Consider the following 24,021-nt stretch of genomic DNA (forward strand, 5'->3'; position numbering starts at 1 on the left):
CACCATTTACCAATTTATCTGTCTGTGTGTGTCTCAAACATCCAACATCGATTCAACAGTAATTTCAGGTCAGGATGATGCAGCCCTGATCCACCCGTATCTGTTATATTTATATTCTAGTTATTGCAAGCTGCAGGTGGAGCATCTTTGTCTTGCTGTACTGTCTTGGTAACCTAGTTTTGTAGATTGCACAAGAGACAAGGGCACAAACATTCAATATCTGTTAATGCAGTCGCTTTGTATTCGCACATTATTTATGCCTATCTTTATCCTTCTGTTGATTGTTCAATGAAATTAATAGTAAAGACGCTCTAACAGCTGAGAGTGATTTCTTACTCTCGGCAACTAACCAACTAGATGCACCCCACCCTGCCTGTGCCACGCCTCTCAAGAACTAACCCAGCAGTCTGCACATAAGATATTTCATAATGAATGTTTCTTCTTTTCCCATGGCTTAAAACCTCTCTGTTAATGATCCTGATGAACTAGTTCTCCCACTTACCTTTGTATTAAGGGCATGGCCCGGCATTCGACTTCAGTAGCATGATGACTTCAATGTGACTTGCGCATACATTTCCCTGGGGAAAAGTGCAATTGTGATTATGTGCTTTTTGAATTGGCAATCCTGTTTCATAATTGAATTATAATGTAATTATAAACTGTGTTTTTTAAAGGCTTTAGGGCAAACATACAGCAGATATGATAAACAGTTGATCTCAAGGAAGAGCAACTGCTCTTTGCTTGGGTCAGAGTCGGATCTAAAGCAGATCAAAGGTGCATTAGATTCTGATATCAACTACGGGATGGAATGCATGAATAATAAATTACTTAAATGAATAAATTAATGACCACTCGGTTTCCACAGGAATCGTTATCCAACTTTTGACACATTGTACTGTACGCTGATATTTGACATGATATCGTACAGATCACCTTCTTTATCCTCCTGTCAGTTTGTTCTCATCTGTCTTTAAGAATTTCAGCCAAGACACAAACATTTTAGTTTAATTGAAAAAGGAGTTGTGATCTCAGCCCCGTGATTTATGGTCAGTCATGTTTTCTGCCTCCTCCGCCCCACCTCTCGATTAAGGCTTGGTTTCCTCAGGCAACTCATGGACCAGAAAGGAATGACAAACACCTCAAGGTAAAACCACACCTCGAAGCATATCTGAACTGAATGTGTTGGAATGGATTTCATTCGTCAACTTTCTTCTCCACCCTCCCCCTGTCATTCTGAAAGGTCAGCAGGTAGAATTAGCCACATTGCTCCAGAGTCACTTTCACTGCGTGAAGTTATGTGAGATTTATGTGAGACAGTTATGCCAAGACTGACACTAAATATAAGGTTTATATCAAATACATTATTTTGTGTGGCATAGTCACAGTAAATGTAGAATTTGTCATTGTAGTGTCTTAGTCTTGTTTTATTGGACTAGTGTACTGCCTGTTTGTAATGGGCTGTTCTCTTGTCCTTTTTTATAAAGCTATCGAGCTACTCCAGAAGTATTCCTCAAACAGTTCTACAATATACTTTCACTTTTTATTGTTTGTGTGCTGGCTGGTGTGTGCTGAGATTTCCATAAACAGCCTATGGTGCAGAGTGAAGAAAGAAACCTTCGTGCTCATACTACCTGGTTTATCTGCAATGAAGATTTTACAGAAAAGGTTTATTGTTCATGTGTGTGGTTTTTATACGTTTTTTAGGATTAACTGAACTGGTGTAATTCTTTTCATGAATTGCATATCAGCTATTTTGAATAACAGCTATTTCAAAATAAAAGTGTTATTCAGCAGGATATAAAGAATTGCAACAATTAATCGAATAGTATGCTCTTAATTTAAGACTACTTGCTAAAGAAAGAGGGCGATATTTTAAGAATGCTCTGTCTCAGTCCAATATCATCAAAATGATGTAATAATATTGAACGTATTGCAAGCCAAAACTACACCGAAGTTGGCAGTGCCCTCCCCTGGACCACAAATCTACGTGTGTGTGAGGCTGATAAGATGAAGGGGATTGCAAGATATGCATTTCACATATCCACAGAAAGACAGATGTTTGCGGAACTTAGTCGGACAATATCATAAAATTTGTCAAATCTGAAATGAAAGTCTGAATTTGGTCATGCATAAAAATGACTGTTGCAATGACTGTAGGACTTTTACGACTTGCCCAAGTTTGTCTCTGCGAATCCTTCTTATTGGTATCTCTCAAAGGAGTCTAGACCACACTCTAACACATGCTGTTTAAATTTGCTCATTAAACCAGAGTAGTTGCTTTAAAAGCGGGTGATAATAAATTACTATTACATAGCAGGTCCTGTCCTTGTTCTTCTGATTTGTCTCCTGGGAACTAAACGTCCCCAAAACATTTGTAGTCAATAAGCTCAGCAGGCATTGTTTGTTTGACAGCTTGTAAAGTTCAGTGCCAGTTGTAAAGGCCCAGACTTTCTTCTAAAGAGCTGTGATTTAAAGTTTGTCACAGTTAGGGCCGGTAAACGCAGCAGATGAAAATGGTCAGAAGCAGTCCCTCTGCAATCCACGTCCACACTGGTCTGTGGAATGTTGCCTCGAGTTAAAGAAGAAACCTTAAATGAAAAACATCCTTTCCTATATAACAATGCAGCTGCATCAGCAGTTAGTGAATAACTGAAAACTAAGTGTATGGTTTTCCTGCACTGTGATTGTGAAGCAGAGAGGATTTCAGCATTTCAAGTGAAGCACTTTGTGTAGCTTTTGTCTTCACTCAACCTGTTTGAGTTGTTGTATTTTACTGCACAATCATGGGAGTTCATTCCTGCAGCTCTTATTTCTGATTGAAACCACACACACACACCTACAGACGTGCACACTACATGCTCACACTGTTCTGTTTTCATACAAAATAAGCTCTAAACACACCATAAGAATCGGCTACAGATCGATTTGTGTGATGTACTATTCACTACTATCAATTAATCAGCGTTTTTCATTGTCGTTTTATTCCTTTGGGGTTTTTGCACCACTCCCTGCACAGAGATCTGATGCATAAAGACATGCTCTAACAAGAACTAATTCTACTAGTAACCCCTTTTTTCCATTTGGAGTCAAATCTTGTTTCAAACTTAGTGAGTTATGCCGCTGCCATGCCCGTACCTGCTTTCTGCTGGCAGCAGCAGAAACAGGCCTTGCCCACAGGCATCTATGAGAAAAGAGCACACGCTGTAATAACTTTGTTGGGTGGGTTTGATCCTGAGGGGCCCCTCAGTTCTCAATGGCAAAAGGTCCCAGCTGTCCATCAATCTATATTTGACATTCATGTTAATGTTAACTATTACCGTGTACTGACAGGAATGGAGGGGAGAGAGATTATTACATAACGCCTGAAGCCGCTGATGAGGATGCGATGTCAGGAGTAAAGTTTATCTTCAAGGATTTCAAAGAGAAGACTATTTTCATGTAGGAACAGGGACTTGTAGGCCAGTGGTGGAAAGTACCTACATCTATTTAATCCAATATCCTACTTAAGAAAAAATTTTGATTTATCGTACTTTACTCAATCACATTTGAACGATGCTTTACTCTAATGCCCCGCCCTAAATATCAGACGACAATATTGTAATGTTTATTCAATACATTTGTTTGAGAATTGTATGGTTGTCACAGCAATGTGCAGGACAAAAGCAGCATCTGCCAATGTTCAAATGCTATGTTGATTTCTGTCTGCCAGCAGAAGACAAAAAACTTTAGAATCTCAGTGTTTTAACGGGTAATGCACGGAGAGCATGTAAGAGGAGGAGAGAGAGAGTTAGTTATTGAGAAGGACTGCAGCAGGCAGGCAGACCTCTGGCAAAGGGAACAGCGTGCATGTGTCGTCCCTGGCTATGCAGGCGGGCAGGGAAATAATAATGCAGGTTCTAATACTTTACTTCCTAAACAAATCTGTGATTGATTTCTTTTCAAACTGCCAAAGGACACTTGATAAACCTTTGGAAGAACTGAAGTGGGCGCTCTGAACAGTTAATTCCAGTTAATAATTCAACCTTGCAGTAAAATTTAAAGTAGTAATTTTATCTTGGCCTCAACGAAATACAGCATTGCCATTTCTGCTTTTGTTATAATAGTAATAACAATATGAAATAATATTCCAATACTACTTGATTCATGGGAAGTAATCGAGGACTTTGAATGCAGGAGTAATGGAGTATATTTATAATTTGGTATCACTTAGAAAAGAACATGATGCACAGTTGCTGCATGCAATAGTGACAGCTGATGAGTTGTTTGATGACTGTTGTTGGAACACTCACCTAGCACATTCAAATGACACCTGTTCTACAATCATTTCAGCATGCGTGGGGAATTCAACCTACTTTTTTTCCATCTGGGCTGCTACCCCACTTTCTGTGGGTAAGTAGTCATATCCTCTGCTCTGTTAAAAAAGCCTGGGAACAGTGCTTGTGCTTGAAAACAAGCAAAGAGACAGAAAGGTGTTGATACAACATACAAGTTTAGCATTTAAGTTCATGAACGTACAGGTTTTGTTCTACTGCAACGCTTGACAGAAACCATACACCATATTAAGCTGTTCTCTTAAGGGTGGTTAATGCATGACCAGCTTCGTCCTCTACATTGGGTTGGACAGAGACTGCTTTAGCCTGTTAGCGGTGAACTCAGGTGACTCGCAGTTATTCTACTAAGCCAACACACCCATTGATGCACCCAGTTAAACAGTAAACAGTGCGTTCACACCCATATAGCGTTCCCACGGCTGACTGGGAGGGCTCTGAAATGTTAAGAATAATAAAGATGCTGAATTAATTACACAGTCACTTCAACATAAAGTATAATATAATGAGGCATCCGAAGGATGGTGATGAGTTCCTGCATGACCCACATCTAATGTTCCATATGTGGGCTTCCCATTCAGTTAAGGATTCATTTTGAGGCTTAACACTTCCACTCGATTCATAAAACGAAAGGTGATCGTGCTTTAGAAAAGATATAATATGTAAAAATGCCTCATTAAAATGACTAGACCTTCTACTCACTAGACGTGTGTTGTATTCTGTTGACTTGTGTTCTTACACTATCCAAAATTATTCCAACGATGTTCCAATGCAGAGAAATTGACCAATTTAATCCTTACACTGCCTGATTGGTCACTTGTAATGGATCAGGATTATTCACGTTTGCTGCTTAACACTAATGAAACCTAAATACATTACATTGCCTCAGTTGTAATGTAGATTTAAATGACGATGGTGAAGACAACAACTCCCAAGGTCCCACTCTGCTTCACAATATCATCAATCTATGTTTTTATTGTTTTGAACAAGACATTCACAGCCGCCAAAGTTGTTTCGTGTTGAAGCCTTTGAAAAACAGCTGAAAACTATTTTATTCTTACACCCCTTTGTCTCATGTTCTGCTGTCTAGTTTTTTTAACGTGTTTCCTGTTTCTTGTCTGGTTCATTCACTGTTTTCAAACTGTATTTAATCACTTTATTTATTGTGCAGTACTCAAAGAGGGGTTACCAGTAGGGTGTTGGACTACTACAGGAGGCAACTTGTTTGGCTCAAGGCTTTTCAATGAAAGAGGAGCTTTGAAAGTTTAGTAATCTGCCAAAATCTCAGCTTCCCATCAGGCATTTCTCCTTTGTGTCAAAGACAAACTGAGCAGTGAAAATTACATAAAAGCAAACCCGATTATTTATTCTCTCTATTCATCTGTCATCAGTGCAGTACTGGCCTGTACAGACTATGCTGAATTGTGGTGCTTTTTGGCAGACCAAATACCTGCACATCTGTGCATGTCCACCCAGCCGCAGACACAGGGCGTGATTCAGGCCTTAAATACAAAAGAAAAAAACACTTTCTCCTCTTTGTTCATTATTCCAAAACTCTGCATGCCCGTAAATGATGATGAATCCTATTCAGATGACATCATGCTTTGGGTGGAAGTGTTAAATATGATGCATACTTCATAAGGTGCAGCACACACACTTAATACTATGAAATGTTCCCTTTCGATGCGATGATCTTTGGTCAACAGACTTTAACGGTTTTAAACTGTCATTAATTATTCGGACAACTTCGGATGAACATCTTGAAACAGCAGGTTATAGCTACAGTTTACAGTATATTAGGAGATGCTCAATGTGTAAAATGTATGAAATTGTACTCAATCATACAAAGTGTGAAATAGTCTAGTGCATGGTTGCTAGGGATCCTGACAACACAATAATGTGTCTTGTTAAAGGGCATTAAATAGTTGCACTCTCAAGTTGCTACATGCTGACGTTACTGCTCCACCCTTTTATGCATTCTACATTCAAGGGCAATGAACTAATCACAATTTTATGTGAGTACATTTGAAGATAACAGAAGTATCTTGATGTCTCACATCAAGTTTAAGTCTGATGCCAAGGCACTTACTGTAAACAAACTTGCCTACATTGCATTTATAATTTGCAGTAACTGCAAACAAAGTTTTCTGAAATGCTGGTCTCACTATTAACTGTTTATTTATTATATTTATTTGGTTAACTTTGTTTGGAATGAACACGGTTGTTATATCTCTGCCGTGGCTCCTTTTTAATTATCAAACCAGAATAAAAACTGAGACTTCACTTCTCATTCTATGCACTGTAAAGGCTCCTTTATACTTGTCCGTTTTTTCGAATACGGACAGATAAGACCGGCCTATCCCCCGTGGAACGCCCTCTCCGAGCGCCTCGGATAGGTTTTCGTGCACCTCTGATTTTTCTTACTGTCCGTGTTTATTTCGGAGACCCCACGGACAGCCCTTGGCTGTGATTGGTCCGCGAATGACATCATTTCCGTACGGCGTCATTTCCGGACCTCAAACTTCCTGCTTCATTCCCTGTGTCACAACAAACCCAAACACAACCATGATTCTACGATTAATGTGACGTGTGTGTTAAGCCAGCGGAGTTGTCCGGCTGACGGTGGCTCGTTAGAGCACTGACGGCGTGTGTGCACGGTCACAAACGGTTATAACGAGCTTTCAAAACGGCGCTAGCGGGCTAGGCTAGCGGGCTAGCCACCATGCTAACTGCGGTGGTAACAGTGCAAAAACCCGCCGTCACAACTTTAATTCCACTTCTATCATGACACTGTTTCTATAATACCGTCAGGTTAGAAGCAAACACTGGGTAGTAGTTAGTGTCGGGAGTCCCTGCTGACTGTGTGTGGAAGCTGGGGGGAAGCTAGCTAGCTCCGTCTAGCTTCAAGCTACACCGAGCTTCAAGCTGTGGAATTAGCAACACAGTTCGGAAACAAGACCGGGGAACCGCTGCGCTAAGAAACGATTACATCAGCATTTTGACCCGCTGGGTGTCACTTTATTTTATTTAGTTGCCATCGTAGCCTACACTGTGTGTGAGGAAAGTGGGGAGTAAGTAAATAAACAGCGTGGACTTCTTCTGATTACTCGTGAGGTAGGCTTCTCCCAGCTTGTCTTCCGTTGCGCCACCTATTGTTCTGGCGATGAATTGTTTTCAACACGGAGATGTATAAATGAAAAAGTGTCCGTCTGATCTGTCCGTTCGTCCGTCCGTAACGGATTCATAGTAGCATAATGGAGCCTTTAAGGCTTGTTGCTGTTTTGTGAAAAGAACTAACACTTCAGTTTGTGTTAAACAACGAGAACACCCAAACACACACACCTAGGGTGTGTGGGGTCCTCTCAAAGAAGAGTTGCATACTCAGCTCAAGTGGTGATATTCTGCCCTCTGGTGGTAAATAAAGTTATAAATCGCACCTGTGTGTGTGTGTGTGTGTGTGTGTGTGTGTGTGTGTGTGTGTGTGTGTGTGTGTGTGTGTGTGTGTGTGTGTGTGTGTGTGTGTGTGTGTGTGTGTGTGTGTGTGTGTGTGTGTGTGTGTGTGTGTGTGTGTGTGTGTGTGTGTGTGTGTGTGTGTTTGTGTGTGTGTGTGCATGTTACTACTCCTTCGGTAGTGTTGCTGAACAGTCACAAAGAACAATAATACGTTACCTGTTGTCTTACCCTTTTTTCTAGCGTTCTGCTGTTTTCTCCTCATTTTGTCATTGTTCAACTCAGTGTGCCTGAATGGGCGTGGCTTCGAGACTCCTGTTCCCGCCAGCTGACCTTTATTATCCAATCAACTCATGGAACCTGCATATACGCACAGTCCAGACCACATCCAAACCACGCCCCCTCGAAACCACCCTGCGGTGACTGAGGAAAACAATAGACTTTAGTACATGAAAAATATATTGACATTATTATTATATTTATCAGTTTTAGCAACTATTAAGGAAAGCGTAGGGGGTGACTTATTGTTTACGTATAGGTGGATAGATAAAGGATATAAAATAAATAAATAAAGTCTATCTGTTTCTGGATGACCAGATGAAACAGACAGTCACCTCTGTCCTCTACCATTCAACGTCTGACCCTACCTTCTACAACGTTGACCAGGATCTGATGATCAAGTCCAAATGCATGTACTTGGTGAGTCAAATCTTAACTAATATGTTTTCACTCAGGCATCATTAAATAGTATAAACATATTTACCAAGCACTAAATCTGCTAGTATTGCACAAGCAATTATTTCACACAGAGCAGAAAGACTAAGAGATGTCCTGCACAAGTGCAATCACTGAACCAATACCCCCCAATGAGACCAAACTCTATTTCTCATTGATCTTATGAGGCAGAAGCTGGAAGTAGATGGAGGTAAGCTGCCTAAAACCTTGAAAGAACTAAATGCTAAGGACAAGATGGGCAATGGTTCAAAAAAGCTCATGTGGAAGAATATGGCTGCTTAACTGTCTGACCGCTTTAAGGTCAGTTTTGAGCCTTATAGAGTTGCCTGAACATGGAATATCCTTGAGGAAGCTTACAAAGAAAAAAAAGACATAACCACACTTAAGGCAAGGGGGCAATGCGTTTCTAGTTCTACAACGAGATGGAGGAGATCTCGGGAGGTCACCAGAACATTGACTTCCCTGTTGTTGGTACTGCAGATGGCTTGGAGATTCAGAAACCTGATTTGCTACTTACTGACAACAGACAGAAAACCAGCCTCCCAGCCCCAACCAGCCTCCTCTTATCTCCAACCAGCCTCCTCCCAGCTCCATCTCCATCTCGTCGTTGTCGAATAGATGAAAGTGGCCTTCTGGGGTTTCTGTGTGAAGCTGAGGCTGCAAACCAGTGCAGACATGATGAGATGCTTAACCAGAGGAGGGCTCCCCAGCAGTCCAACAAGACCATGATGAAAAGTTACAGAGAGAAGAATTAGTTACCTAGAGATGAATTTGATTAAATTTTGATAATTGGAGCTATACTCTATTTGCTTTCTGGTAAATGTTTACTGTTCCAGTAGGTAAAGGTTATAATTGTTATGTCATAGTATTAATTTTATATTACATAATGTCCCTACTGCATCTACAGCTGGGGTTTACAGTGGAGGAAAAACACTAGAACACATTTGTATGCTCAGGGAATAATCTGTTTTTGGTGATATGTGCAAGCAGTTGGACTGTATGTTTATTTTCAGATTTTATTTATACAATTTTATTTCATGTTTGAGGTTTTTTTTATATTAAGCCCGTAAACACTACTTTTCCAGACTGTCTGGCCACATTTAAACTCTGATATATTTGTTAAATAAAATTATCATATTTAACAATAGTGAAACTTGTTTTATTTTCATAGGCAAATGAATATTGATGATTCACAACATGTATCTTATTGCTTCTCACATAATCTTGATGGGTCATTGTATGACATTGAATGACGATCAATCAATCAATCAAAATGTATTTGTATAGCCCTATTTCAAAAATCCCAATGTGTCTCATAGGGCTTTAACAAGGTGTTACATCCTCTGCCCTAAACCTTCAACAAAAGTCAGGAAAAGACAGGGGAAAAAGAACGCAGAAACCTCAGAGAGAGCCACATGTGAGGGATCCCTCTCCCAGGACAAACATAAGTGCAATAGATGCCACGTGAAACAGAGAACACCAGAAAAATAAGAGTATTTACAACATTTATTAAAATGAAAAGTTTGTAGCATAATGGAAAGTAAATGAATTGAAGAGGGCTTGTCAGATATGTATAATGGTCTAAGATCAGCAGCCCCCACGATCAGATGCCACCATAGTCCACAATACATTGTCATGATCCACTGCCTTTTTTTCAGGACACTTGCTGCAGAGTCTTTGACGACTTACTGCTGGAGCCTCAAATAATAAGGAATTACAATAATCAAGTCTGGATGTAATAAAGACTGTTCTGGAAGTTTTCTGGAAGCTGGTGAAAGGAGAACTCAGGCAGCAGCTGATGTCTTATGCAAAAGATTTGAAAGTAGACTTGATGCCAGGCTCAAGGATCAAGGAGACCAGAAGCTGGAACAATATACAAACGCTAACAGAGTAGCTTGAGCAATTGTCACCGCCAAGTGTGAAGATGTCTCCCACAGCCTCCCCATATATCTCCCTCATCTTCACAGCACATCCATGAATGCTGTCACTCTCTATGTTACATGCAGGTGTTTGCATCCTATTGAATAGTTAAGTCTAAACATGCATTCCTAGATCACATTGTGTCCTTATGTCTTGCTACTGGTGAAATATACAAAAGAGTTGAAGTTGGTTTCTCTCTGTCTGGCGCATCTGAATTAGATATGTAAGTCCCTAAGCGTAGACAATACAATGTATTGTTGGTTGGGCCTTTATCTATAACCTGACCTTGGGTACTGCTTGGAGAGAAGGGAGTATCTGTGTCAATACACAAACATTATTCTTCTGTACAGATATAATGTAATATACATTATATACATAATATATAGTGGCATATACAGTAACGTGTGAGGATGGTCAAAAATTCCTCAACAGCGTAGACTAGTTTATCTGCCTCTGTTTGACACAGGACATTTTTAAAATGTAATGTAAGTGACGGAAGGCCGCCTTATGTCATAACTTATTTTAAGTGAGAATCAAAGGATAAATCACGATCAAAGATGACTCCCAAATTCCTGACTGTTTCATTGGAAGCCAGGGCAATGTCATCTAGCGCAGCTATATCATTAGATAATGTATCTCTAAGGTATTTAGGGCCAGGTATTAGAACCTGTGTTTTATCTGAGTTTAAAAAGATAAATTGCGGGTCATCCAGGTCTTTATGTCCTTGAAACGTGCTTGAGGTTTAGTTAATTAATTACACTGTTCTGGTTTTATTGACATGTATAACTGGGTGTCATCCGCATTGCAGCTTAAATTTACAGTGTTTCCTGATAAAGTCTCCTAGTGGAAGTGTAGCAGGTATTAAAACTAATATTGCATTCCACAAAAAATTATTTGTTATTGCTGTATTGGGTGTTTTACATGGGTTTGGCGCTCTCTGTTGGTCGCGGGCGGACATTGTGTTCATTTTCACGGCTCTGGCCAGAATGCATTGGAGCTGGCAGAGACCAGTATGTATTTTGTACACTTAAGTGTACATTTCTAAGCTGAAAGTATATGTAAGTGTTTGGAATGATTAATTTGCTTGGATTTTTGTCATGGAAGTCGAGCTGTTTCATCTTTTTTGGTTCATTTTCATTTGTGAGTTAGTTTTGAGTGTTTAAGCGAGCTAGCAAACATGTGTTATGTTTCTGTGCATGTGCTTTGGCATTCGCCATTTTGGGTCCGCCTGATGAACCGTATATTTTTTATGTTAGGCATGTACTGAAGCTGAATAAGCAACGCTGTTTCTTTTCTTCTGCTAAAACACTGAACGGGTATGTTTTGTTGCATAGGACTCTTGTTGTAAATTGAAAATGTGAATGTTTTCATCATGTGTGACTGTGGTATGAGTGAATGTGAGAAAATTGTAAATCATAGTTTTGTTTTTTATTTTTATAAATCCTTATGTATTTTTGTATTTATTATTTCTTATAATCTTGTTTTTATTAGGCAAGATTTGTAATTGTATTCAGCATGCATTGGAGCTGGCCGAGAGCGGCATGTATTGAAGACGAATGACCAACGCTGTTTCTTTTCTTCTGCTAAAACATTGAACAGAGCACTTTTAGCAGCAATACAAGTCCTGTCCCGAAAATCAAGTCCCGGTCTTCTACTTCACAAACTGACACACAACGCAGGTACCCAACACAAAGTATAGACCGGTTACAGAAGCATATATAATGAGAATAAATTGGGCTGAGCACAGAACCCTGAGAAATACCGTTTTTACTTTGCACACGGATGACTCATCATTAATTTGGACAAATTGGAATCGATCTGTAAAATAGGATTTAAACCAGGTTAGGGCGGTTCAGTGTTGCCAACTTGGCGACTTTGACGCTATATCTGGCGACTTTCCAAATCCTCATGGCGACTTTTTTTGTCAAGAGCTACTAGCGACAAATCTAGGGACTTTTTCTGGTGTTGTTGGAGACTTTCTGGTGTTTTGGAGACTGACGTGAAAGCACGTATTGTTCTCAACGAGCAGCGGGTGCTGCCGTAAGCCCCTCCGCCGTCCCAGAGCACTCACAGGCGGTCAGTCTCTCAGTAGCTGCAGTCAGAGCAGAGAGGAGAGCAGACTGCAAATGAATTGCGCATGCGTAAGGCTGCCGCTGATCCTGCCCTGGCTTATAGAGCGAGATGTAAGTGTCAATGTATCTTCACTGTCACTGGAAAACATGAGTCATTGAGTTCAGTCTCTTCATTGATGCAGAGTGATGCATCTAAGAATCAAGACATTTCCACACCTCTAGATGGTCTATTTCAATGGCAAGATAAAAAAAAAAAATAAAAAATCAACAGAAGAATACGAAACTAATAAAGTTCTGTTTTTTATTTTATTGAGAACTTATCTTGGATAAGATAATTATCTAAAAAAAACTTAATTTTGTTTTTCAAGTAAATGCAATACGCTTCTGTAGAAGAAAGAGCTCATTTGTAGTTCTAAACAAATTAAAGGTGTTTTTTCTCACTTTTTGTATGTCCTACAGCGACCATTACAATTATGCAAATTAGGCGATGACCTCATTTAGCGACTTCTAGCGATTTTTAGGACAGCCAATAGCTACTTTCCTCGCTGAGGAGTTGGCAACACTGGGGCGGTTCCTTTTTGCCAATTGGCAGTAGTCTCTGTAATAAATTATCAGTAGTGTCGCACTAAGATCTAACAGGGCGAGGACAGACACAAACCCCTTGATCAAAAGCGATTAGAAGGTCATTAGTGTCTTTTGCCAACATTTGATTCACAGAATTTAAAGTTGCCCTCAGACCAAAAACAAAAACATGTTTTATTGCAATCAGCAATAAGGTCAAGAGTTCAGTGTTTTACAACAGCTGAGTTCTGTCTTCATTATTTAAAGTCTTTTCGTTTTTCATCACCCTGTCTGTGGAGTCTGCATACAGATTGCGTAGGTTCCAAGCCGCCATTACGACCATGACAACAATGTCAAGCCGTGTGTTTTGCAGATTTCTCACTCTCCAACACCGACACTAAATTCTCCAAAAGGTCTGTTCCACATCACTCTAAAAAGGCGTATCTGTAGGTTTCCCTAGACGAAAAGCAGATTTATAAAACCGCCATAATCCACAATGTGGCCGCAGCTGCGGCCCTGGATCTGAGGACGAAAAGGCTCAGGGACTCTGCATAAGAAGTCAAGTCAGTAACATGTATTGATTAGATAATCATTTATTTGGTGTGATAAGTAGGTGAAGAGGAAGGAGACGCTAGGAAGAGAAGCTCCCCGTGTCATGTGTATTCATTAAAGCTTAATGAATGAGGGCAGTCGGGTGAATCAGTCATAACACTACACATTGAACTGTTTTAGTCCCACAATAACAAAAATAACAATTTATGTGGGGCTTCAGGGTTTGAGCTTCTCTCCTACATTAGTAGTTAAGTAGTTTTTGAGATATACGAGTCACATATTGACACATAGAAGAAAAAGTAGCTAATTTTACAGGTGGATGGAGGAGGGGAGGGGAGGGAAGAGGGTAAGACTGGAAGGGGGGATGAGGGGATGATTGACAGGGCAGAGGAAGACGAAGGATGGGAGAGGAGATTAGGTGAAATTGAAGAATTTGAAGAGAAAAATGGGGAACCTCCTGCTCGTCGTCCCCTCTCTCTCCTCCTCTCTCTTTCTCCTTTCTTTCTTCTCCATCTTCTCCTTCTTTCTTTCTTTTTTCTCCTCCTTCTTTCTTTCTTTCTTACTTCTCCTCTTTCTCCTTGAATCCTGAAATGATCTATTTTCTACAGTGAAAATCCTGATATGATCTATTCCACAGTGAAAATGTTGGACTTTACTTTGAAAAATCTCCAAATCTATCCAGTAAAAATGAGGGACTTTACTTTGAAAAATCTCCAAATCTATCCAGTAAAAATGTTTGCTATTCAGTATGTAGGTAGTCAGAGAGCTCCTGTACACAGGCATATGACTGTTCATTTGTCACTTGTCTACACAGTCCATAAAAGAGGGGCCTTATTACATCATAGGTAGACTTCAGTGTATGTGACTACTTGATCCATAAATAATGTGGCACCTAAAGCATATTTTTTACAGCTCCTTTCAAATGGTCAGGTTTAGAAGGTAGCCAAACAATTACGTTAACTGGAAGTTATTCCACAGCTTCAACATTTAGGTAAACCTGGCTGAAAACCTCCCCTTTGGGTATGAATTATACTAATTTGTAAAGATACTTATTGTTTGGCCTAACTTACACAACGTGCTGTAAATAACACAAGGCCCAACACAGATGCAAATGGAACATTTACTACCCTGTTTGTATTAACTTTAAATTATTACTATGAACTTTTTATTACATTAACTTAGGCCACAGGAGAGGAATATATTCCTTTTCCTGCAAAGTGAACATCATAGCAATGAAAGCAAGTGATGAGGTCCAACATGCAAAACAACACCATAAGCAAGTAATTCAAGATAAATCAAGCATTTGCCTGGAATTATAAGCTAGGATAACCTATTCATCCATCCATATATATACTGCATATCCTTTTAAGGGTTGTGAGTGGAACTGGAACCAATCCCATCAGACATTGGGTGAGATATGGGCAACACCCCGAACAGGTCACCAGCATATCTCAGGGCCAACATAGAGAGACAGACAACCATTCACACCAATGGTCAATTTAGATTCCCAAAACAACGTAACACAAATCTGCTTCTCTCTGGACTGAGGGAGGAAGTCGGAGTACCAGCCCAACTCGATGCAGGAAGACCCCGGCCAGACAGGAATTCAAGCTGAGAACCTTCTTGCTGTGAGGTAACAGTTCGAACCACAGCACAACAATGTTGCCCTGAGATAAGCTAATTGGAAATCAACTGAACATTGTACTTGCACTGAACAAAGATCAGTCAAGGAATGTGAGAGACAGCGTCACCTGTCGTTGAGTCTGTCTTTTCCTCAAGTAGAATTAATCTAAATAAATTGATTAAATCTGAGAGAATTAATTGTGTAGTGGATATACATGCCACCTGCCAAATACATACAAGGCAAATGTTCTTTTAAAAATGCAGTTTATAAAGAGAAAATGGGTTCTTACCACAAATCCTGACCCATAGTCACATGATTGAAAAATTACTTCACTTCCTATTTATCTGCTAAATAAAAACAAAATAATAATTTTTGCTCCATAAAACTGTCTTGTGAATTTACGAACACACATGTTTTAAGGACTTGGATGTAAAATTATATGAAATACATCTAACTTTTACTTTAAAATTAATATTGTTTCCATATATGCATTTTTCATGCAAATAAATTAATATTATACAAATATAAATATACTTTTATTCAAACGCTCCCTCCCAAATATATATTTCTGTCTTCTTAATCATTTCAAATAAAACCACTTTTTTTTTTTTCAGTAAACACATTTTATTTGGTTTGGTAGCAAAATCAGCACCTCAGGACAACAGTATGACGCGGACAGCCTCCTAAGGGGTCAAACAGTTTCAGTTACAGGACACGCACAGGGAAGACATGCACTACCTACTGTAGCAGGCAATTTTAATACATAGTTAAACAACACTGAAGCATTGTTTTAGTACATTCACATTCCTTTGACAAAGCCACAGTCCATTTGATGCAACACAGTTTTGATAGTAACAGTGTATGAAATAGCTGTCGCATTTCAAGGAAGTGTTTTCTTCATTTTTGCAATTTGCCCATTTTTTCTTAATCTCACTTTCTAAGACACAATCAATTTTAGTACAGACAGTACAGACAGTCAGACATCAGATCTTAAATTCTTTGGTCCCTTCAGATCTTTGCGTTCATTTACTGTTTCATGTTTAGACTCTATTGGAGAGTGAATGGCAAGCATTTTACTTCAGACTTGTGTATTACGTTACTTTGGGTGAGGGGTGAAATGTGAGTATAAAACTACCGGAGAGGCAGAGGAGATCATAGTAGACAGGTGGCTACACCTCTAGACTAGACAGCTCAATCCTCGATGACCTCGGAGGACTCAGACACCACCCTGCCATCCTTGGTCTCGATCATTTTGATCACGACATTCTTCTTGGTCTGGGTGGTGCTGTAGCCGCCCGAACTGCCGCCACTGAAGCCGCCCGCGCTGCTGCCATATCCACTGCTATATCCACCGCCATATCCACCGCCATATCCACTGTTAAAACCGCTGGAGTAGCCGCTGGAGTAGCTGCTCTTCACGCTGTCCTTGGGGAAAGCATTGTAGCTTGCTGTTGAAGAAGGAGAGGTTGGAGAAAAAGTGGAATCGGTTAAAACCTGTTAAAGCTCTGTCAAAAAGACAGAAATCTCTGTCAACAAAGGTGACTTACAGCTCTGTTGAGAGATGTTGATGGACTGGATGCCAGTCGCCAGCCTGTCTTCCTCTCCCTCGAGCAGTTTCCTGTAGGTTGCAATCTCAATGTCCAGAGCCAGCTTGACGTTCATCAGGTCCTGGTATTCTCGGATCTGGCGGGCCATGTCCTGTTTGGCTCTCTGCAGGGCATCTTCCAGGTCCCTGATACGGGCCTTGGCGTCCTTCACTGCAATTTCACCACGCTCCTCAGCCTCTGCAATCTGGGCCTCTAGGTTGGCGCGCTGGGAAAATATTTTTTCAAAAATTAGACTCTGTCTGCCCTCCTGAGTGTTGAATGAATGTGTTTAACATGGGGCAGTATTACATAATATTATAAACTGGCTCAAAATGTCATTGTTCCAAAACCCTTTTCTATCATACCTGTCCCTTGACGGAATCGATCTCTGATGTGAGTCTCTGGATCATGCGGTTAAGGTCTGAGATCTCTGTCTTGGTACTTCTCAGGTCATCTCCATATCTGCTGGCTGATGTCTGCATCTCCTCATACTAAATGAATCAGCAAGACAAGGTATTGTTCAGTATATGTGATGAGGTTGAAAAGGTTTTCGCAAACCCAATTTCACTTCACTATAGGGAAAAAAGGATCCATGGATATATAAAATTGTTCATGTTTAATGAGAAAAATTCCATTACCTTGGACTTGTACCATGTCTCTGCTTCAGCGCGGGAGCGATTGGCAATGTCTTCATACTGTGCCTTGACTTCTGCCACAATGGAGTCCATGTCCAGGTTACGGCTGTTGTCCATCTCCACAACAACTGAAGTGTCCTTGATCTGGCCCTGGAGCTCATGCAGTTCCTGAAGAAGTTAAAAGAAAAAGAGAAAAGGATTTAGCAAACCCTGGATTTAGCAAAGTAGAGACCTATTCTAAATAGACACTACAAGTGTCATAAGCCTGCCATAACTGGATTAATCAATCAGAAAAGGTGTTGAGCATAGAGGGAAAGAATGAAACGTACCTCCTCATAGATCGACCTGAGGAAGTTGATCTCATCCGTCAGACTCTCGAGTTTGGCCTCCAGCTCAACCTTGTTCATGTAGGCCTCATCGACATCCTGGCAAGAAAAAGAAAAAGCTTTGTTTAGACTTCATAACATTCAAATCTTCCGTGGAAGAAAAGTATTAAATGCTGAAAGAAACTGCAAATTAGGTATGAGATTTGTAGTTGAGTGACTCATGATGCTGACCTTCTTGATGAGGACAAAGTCGTTCTCACACTCTGTGCGCTTGTTGATCTCATCTTCATACCTGAGAGGGATACAGAAATCGGTCATGCTCCCATTCACTTCTGAGAGTTTATACACTGATGTAACACTAGGAGGCACAAGTGGTCCATTCCAAACTCTTGAACTCCTGTGGGACATTAGCCTCATATTGTGTGTTCACTCAGGGCCCAGCCTAAGAGGTGTTACTGACATGTCTCCCTCACAGGCTTCCCAGCTGATATGCTCCATTTGTTTGTGCGTAACTAACAATTATGTGGGGTGCTATGTACCTGTTTGTGTTAGAGACATGCAATTCAGCATCCACACATTTATGCTTGTCTCGACTTATGTGTAGCTATAGACAGCTGTGTTGACAGCCAACTCTGTAAAATGAGTTTTATCTCCAGACGTATGTAATGTAATCGCTGTTCAGTACATGCCTTCTCAGTGTTGTAATTCCCGAGAGTTTGTGTGACGCAAGACAATGGACAGATGTAGGGAGTAGTCCACAAAATGATTTCCTCAGTGTACTGCAAGGCTTGTCCTGAAGCTCAGATCTAACTTGAACTGTTGAACATGGGTCTTGATGTTGAAAAATGCAGTGATATTATATTTACTTTTTTGCAACAAATAAAAAGGCCTGATGACACAAAAATCCTCACGTATGAACACACTCACTTGTTCTTGAAGTCCTCCACCAGGCCCTGCATGTTGTGCAGGTCAGCCTCCAGCTTCATCTTGTCGTTGCCAAGGCTATCCAGCTGTCTGCGCAGGTTAGAGATGTAGGCCTCAAACATGGCGTCGATGTTGGAGCGGGTGGTGGTTTGCCCCTGCAACAGGTTCCACTTGGTCTCCAGCATTTTGTTCTGCTGCTCCAAGAAGCGCACCTGATGGCCACAGAGAGATGTAGGGAGAGACAAATGTCATTGGATGAGTGGAGGGCTCAAAACCACATTCGTTCAGTGAGAAAAGAATAAGTTAAGAAAACCTTTACAAAGAATCGATGACTTAAACATATGGAGACTTATTCCTACTCATTTCTGATCAATGAATGAAATTTCCTTGTTAAATTCACTTTCTCTTGCGGTCAACATTACCATGCCTATTATTCATTCATTGTCTACAGTCTTTGTTGGTCTTATCTATATTTGTGATCTGTAAACTGGCTGAGTTTCCACACTGGCCCTACCTATCCAAAAAGGAAGGCCTATGTGACACATGTGCATCCTGACAAGGGGCAGAGAGGAAGTAGAACGAGACGAGGTTGGAAAACACCAGTGATGGAGGAAAAATCCAGTTAAACCCTCTCTTTCCGTGTCTTCCTGTTTTTGTGCGTTGAGGGAAGACAAATGCAGAGAGGGCCAGAGAAGGGGTGACGCCAAATTGCATCCGCAGGCAGATGCAGAAGAGTAAATATTTAACCACTAGAGGTGTGATGACGGAAGAGAACAAAGCACCAAGTGAGGGGGAGGTGAAGAGGCCATATAGCAGGTGAGCATATAGGACGAGGGGAGGTAGAGACTTTTCATATTTTCTGAACAACAGATATGAAACAGTGAAAGCAGATGTAACACAATTATAGAGTTCAGGTCACATCCAACCATGCCCTCATTTTAACATGAGTAAATACTGATACGAGATAACAGATCAAAGGTTTTTTCCCTTCTGGGAAGTATGCAAAATCCACTTTATCTGCTTTGCAAAGGGAGAAAGAGAGTTGATATGTAGCCAGTCAGCTGACAGGAACATGAAACCAACTGGCCTTTTAAATATTAACCCACTGCAGAGTCCTTAAAGGACAAAAACACCTGTGACTAGAACCCCAATGCTGGCCTTTTATACACATTTGAAAACTTAAAGGTCTTTGTTTTCATACGCCAAATGAGCTGTACTTAAAAAGTTAGTCACGGTCCATGAAGGTTTTGTCATGAGGGACAACAATATCACTAAGTTCTGACTGTGTGTGTGTGGGGGTGTGTGTGTATGTGTGTTGGGGAGGGGTGGAGGCCACAAGGCCAGCAGATAGAGCCACACCCAAACTAAGGGAGGGACCAGTCCCAAGGTAACTGGTATCACAAGCACCGAGCTCTGCCCTGACACACCCTTAGCTTTCTCTCTCTTTCGCTGTCTTTGTCTTTCTCTGTCTCTCATTTCTGCAAGTCTGTTCTTCATCACTATAAAAGGGCTGTCTGAGCCAAAGCGATAGAGAGCCTAGCCCTGAAGTTTGAGCACATTAAATCTTTTTTGCCATAACTGCATTTGTGGGAGGTGACGAAAGCAGAGAGGGGAATAAATCAGCTTTCTCAACGCAGCAAAAGTGAGGAAATCAGCATTGACGAAACATGTGGCAAACATATGGACCTCGATATCAGATATTGCATAACAATGTCACAGCACTGAAACTTTTTGACCACACTTTGAGTGAGTTTTACATCCAACTAAAGCTACTCCTGTTTGAAGTGGAGATCCAGCAAAGGCTAGTGCCTGATTAACCAGAATTTTCTGGTGCACACATCGAAGGTAGGGTCCAAAACCCTAAGACCACGTCATAATTGAAAACGGTCTCAGAGTTTTGGACACCACTGTATCTGCCTTATATTACCTTGTCAATGAAGGAAGCAAAGCGGTTGTTCAGGCCCTTGATCTGCTCCTTCTCCTGGGTGCGGACGACTTGGATGTTGGGGTCAATCGAGAGGTTCAAGGGGGTCAGCAGGCTCCTGTTCACAGTCACTGCAGTGATGGCGGCCTGAGCACCCATGCCACCACCAAAGCCCATTCCCATACCTCCGCTGCCGCCCATGCCACTTCCATAGCCCATTCCCATACCTGCTCCTCCGCCCATGCCTGAGCTCACGCTGTAGGCAGTGCTGCTGGTGATGCCAGATCCTCCAAAGCCCCTGCTCTGTCCTCCTCCTCCATAAGAGCTCTGGACACCGTAGCTTCTGCGTGAGACATTGCTTGGTCCAGAGTAGGAACTGCTGCTGTAGTTCCTTGGGGCAGAAGAAGACTTCACACTAAACGAGGTGGTCTTAAAGGAGGACATTCTGAAATCTGGAGTGGACTTGTGAGCCTGGGAAGGTCAGACCGAAGGGCTTGGAGTGCAAGGCAGGCAGGCAGAGGGGAGAGACCAGAGTGGGTAGACAGAGAAGAAACTACTGAGGAGTTTTAAAGCCTGATGATGTGGGAGGGGCCTGGGCCGAGCTGCCATTGGCTGCAGGGCAGGGTGAGAGAGGGAGGCAGGGCTGTAACTTTACACCTCCATGACACATTGTCCAGACACTCAAAACCATTACCTGTGCTTTCTACATGCGCTTCTCTGTGTTGTTAGAGACAACCTTATCTTTGGACGAGGATTGTCGAGCAGCCGCATTTCTGTGTGTGTCCAGTCAGGTGAAATTACTCAAACACGCAACAGCTGATTCAGCAAGTAGGATCTGGTGGTCTGATTAGGTTTTTCAAAGCAAAATAACTAAGCAGCAGCTATGGCTCACAAAAAAGTGTGTGGGTGTGTCTGTGTGGGTGTGCACGCTCAAAGCTGGTAGGTTTGGTTGGTGGGTTGTTGATAAGATTCAGTTGATCTTACATTCATGCAGGTGTACATTAACGTGTATGTATAATGCAATGATAAGTTGAGGGGTGTGTGGCTGATGTTCTTTTGGCACATACGGCCGTGAACGTGGAATGTAAAATGTGATATAATGGTGTTTAATTAATAGGAGTAAATTTGATAGTACTTAACATTTATTGTGTCGCAATTTTCTTTCCCATTATTGTCCTTCCTGTTACTTCACAATGTTCAATGTATCATGCACAATAATAATCAATAATATAAGATAAGATAATCCTTTATTAGTCCCATGGGGAAGAGTCAAAAGGGCGTCAGCAAGTAATAAGTAACGTGCAACACTTAAGTGTGAGGAATATAAAGAATATATACAAATATGAACGTTATGAGACTAATAAATATATAGTCTAAAGACAGCGAAATATATGCAGTGCGAGAATATGTACAGTGAATGCACATGAAACTTGCTAAAAAGCAGCTTTTCCCAACAAGTTTTATTCTACACTGTTCTTCCAGGAAGACAGTCTGTCCTTGTCTTCTTGAAGGTATATTTCATCATTTTGTGGAATGCACTTATCTACTTTGTTGCAAGAGAAAAATGATTTTTATTGATACCATGCTCATGTCTGTATTTGTGGCTGCAGCCAGGGGAAGTGCAAAAGGTTAGACAAACCAGGCAAACCTGAGTGGCAAATTATAAAAGTCCACAGCATCGACAATTGTGTCTGGCCCCCCAGGTAGTTTTTTGCACTGGTTGCAGCTATTGTGGACTGGACACAGGGGAAACGGTTACTGCCTGCTTCAGTATAAAGGTGTCCCTACCGACTAGCACAGTCCACCAGTTTTCATGCCTATATATATATATATATATATATATATATTTTATTCATCAGTTATATGTAAGTTATATATTCATCATCGAAATTACAGCCTACAAGTGTTACCACAGTGGTATCCAACAATACGGTATTTTGAAGGGGTGTTCACATTTTTTGGTGCTGGCTGCTGCAAGAGTATAATACATACCACATGTACTGCTCTGTATGCTCGTATCTGCAAACCAGGTGAAGTGCTCTGTCCATCTGGATTTCATTACTGTTGAACAAGAGGTTTTTTTAGGTTAACGCCACTGAGCCTGAGGGTTTAAAGAACAATGAACGCGAGTGTCAGAGTTTATTAATGCTTACATATGACTGCCAGTGTGTGTTGCACTTTACTCAGGTGACCAAGTCATTCTCTATAAACACCTATCTATAGAACAACCCTGATGCATTAACACCCGTGAAGAATTATAAGACTATCTCTGCAGGTATTCCTGCCTGTCCTGTAACTTCACCATGTTTCAGAACATGCTGCATGGTGAAAATATAGCAGCGTACATGTCGGCTAACCCTCAACAGTCCTTCCACCAATACCCACCCAGCGTTCCAATCCTCCCTCGTTCATTTCCTCCTCCAGTCCCACACCATGATGACTCATACGTCTTGGGATTACCAGTCCGGCCCCCTTCCACCGTGCCCTCTCTCCCGTCTCCATCTTCTCTACCCTTCCTCCTTTCCCACTAGTGGCTCTTGCCCTCTTTATCGCCATGGAAACATACCGAAATAAAATACACTCCCACCTCCTTTCAGCCAAAATGGTTGCCAACTCAAGATCCAAGCGTTTGCTACCGCTGTGTGCAGAGTTGGAAAGCACAAAGGGCTCACTAGATTATCTGAAACAGAGAGAAAAAAATAACACGTGGCAATGCTGATAAAATGTTGTGAATTTGAGTTTGAAATGTTGCCACATAAGGAAAATTTTATTTAATATTATGAAAATAAAGACGTGAAATTCACATGACTGAGGTGAAGATCATATATTATCACCAGGTTTTTGATTTAAACCCACATGAACAGGCACAGATTGTTCTGAGAGCTCTGGGAAGTTAATTGAATCTCAGTAATCCCACCATGAATTATGAAAGATGTTTTGGATCCTATGACTCTCATTACTCTGGCTGAGCTACAGTGTGTTGATATTTTGAAGAATGAAGCATCTTTTTTCTAGGCCTGTATAAATCACATAACTGACTGAAACAAGCTGAGGGCTAAAAGCTAAAAACCATTCCCTTCTTACTTTTACTGGAAACTGTTGTTGTGACTAACAGTATTTGATTAAATAATTTGGTCTGACGTTAAATCCCCTCTTGCATTCACCAGGGGTGCAAACAACATGAATAAACCATTTTGCCGTTGTATCCAGTGTGTGTAACAGCTCTCCTACTTTAGTTAGTTTTACTTTTTGTTTCCATTTCCTATTTTAGCAATGTTCCTATTATTTCCTCCTTATTTATACATTATAAATACATTAACTGTTACTAAATCCACCTATTAATTGCTGCTGGAATGATTTATTACCGTGGTGCAATTCTCATAT

At 40.9% G+C, this 24,021-nt stretch overlaps 1 protein-coding gene across 1 annotated transcript; it reads right to left on the reverse strand.

Moving 5' to 3' along the window:
• Positions 1-15,968: 15,968 nt before the first annotated feature.
• krt8 (keratin 8) lies at positions 15,969-21,174 on the reverse strand. Its single transcript, XM_061074007.1, has 8 exons — positions 20,641-21,174; positions 18,717-18,925; positions 18,021-18,081; positions 17,793-17,888; positions 17,467-17,631; positions 17,194-17,319; positions 16,790-17,054; positions 15,969-16,690 (listed from the first exon to the last, which is right to left on the reverse strand). Exons 1-8 carry the CDS (start codon positions 21,079-21,081, stop codon positions 16,434-16,436), a joined length of 1,620 nt encoding a protein of 539 aa, XP_060929990.1. The 5' UTR covers positions 21,082-21,174; the 3' UTR covers positions 15,969-16,433.
• Positions 21,175-24,021: the final 2,847 nt, after the last annotated feature.

This window comes from Limanda limanda, chromosome 7, assembly GCF_963576545.1.
Source record: "Limanda limanda chromosome 7, fLimLim1.1, whole genome shotgun sequence".
NCBI lineage: Eukaryota > Metazoa > Chordata > Actinopteri > Pleuronectiformes > Pleuronectidae > Limanda > Limanda limanda.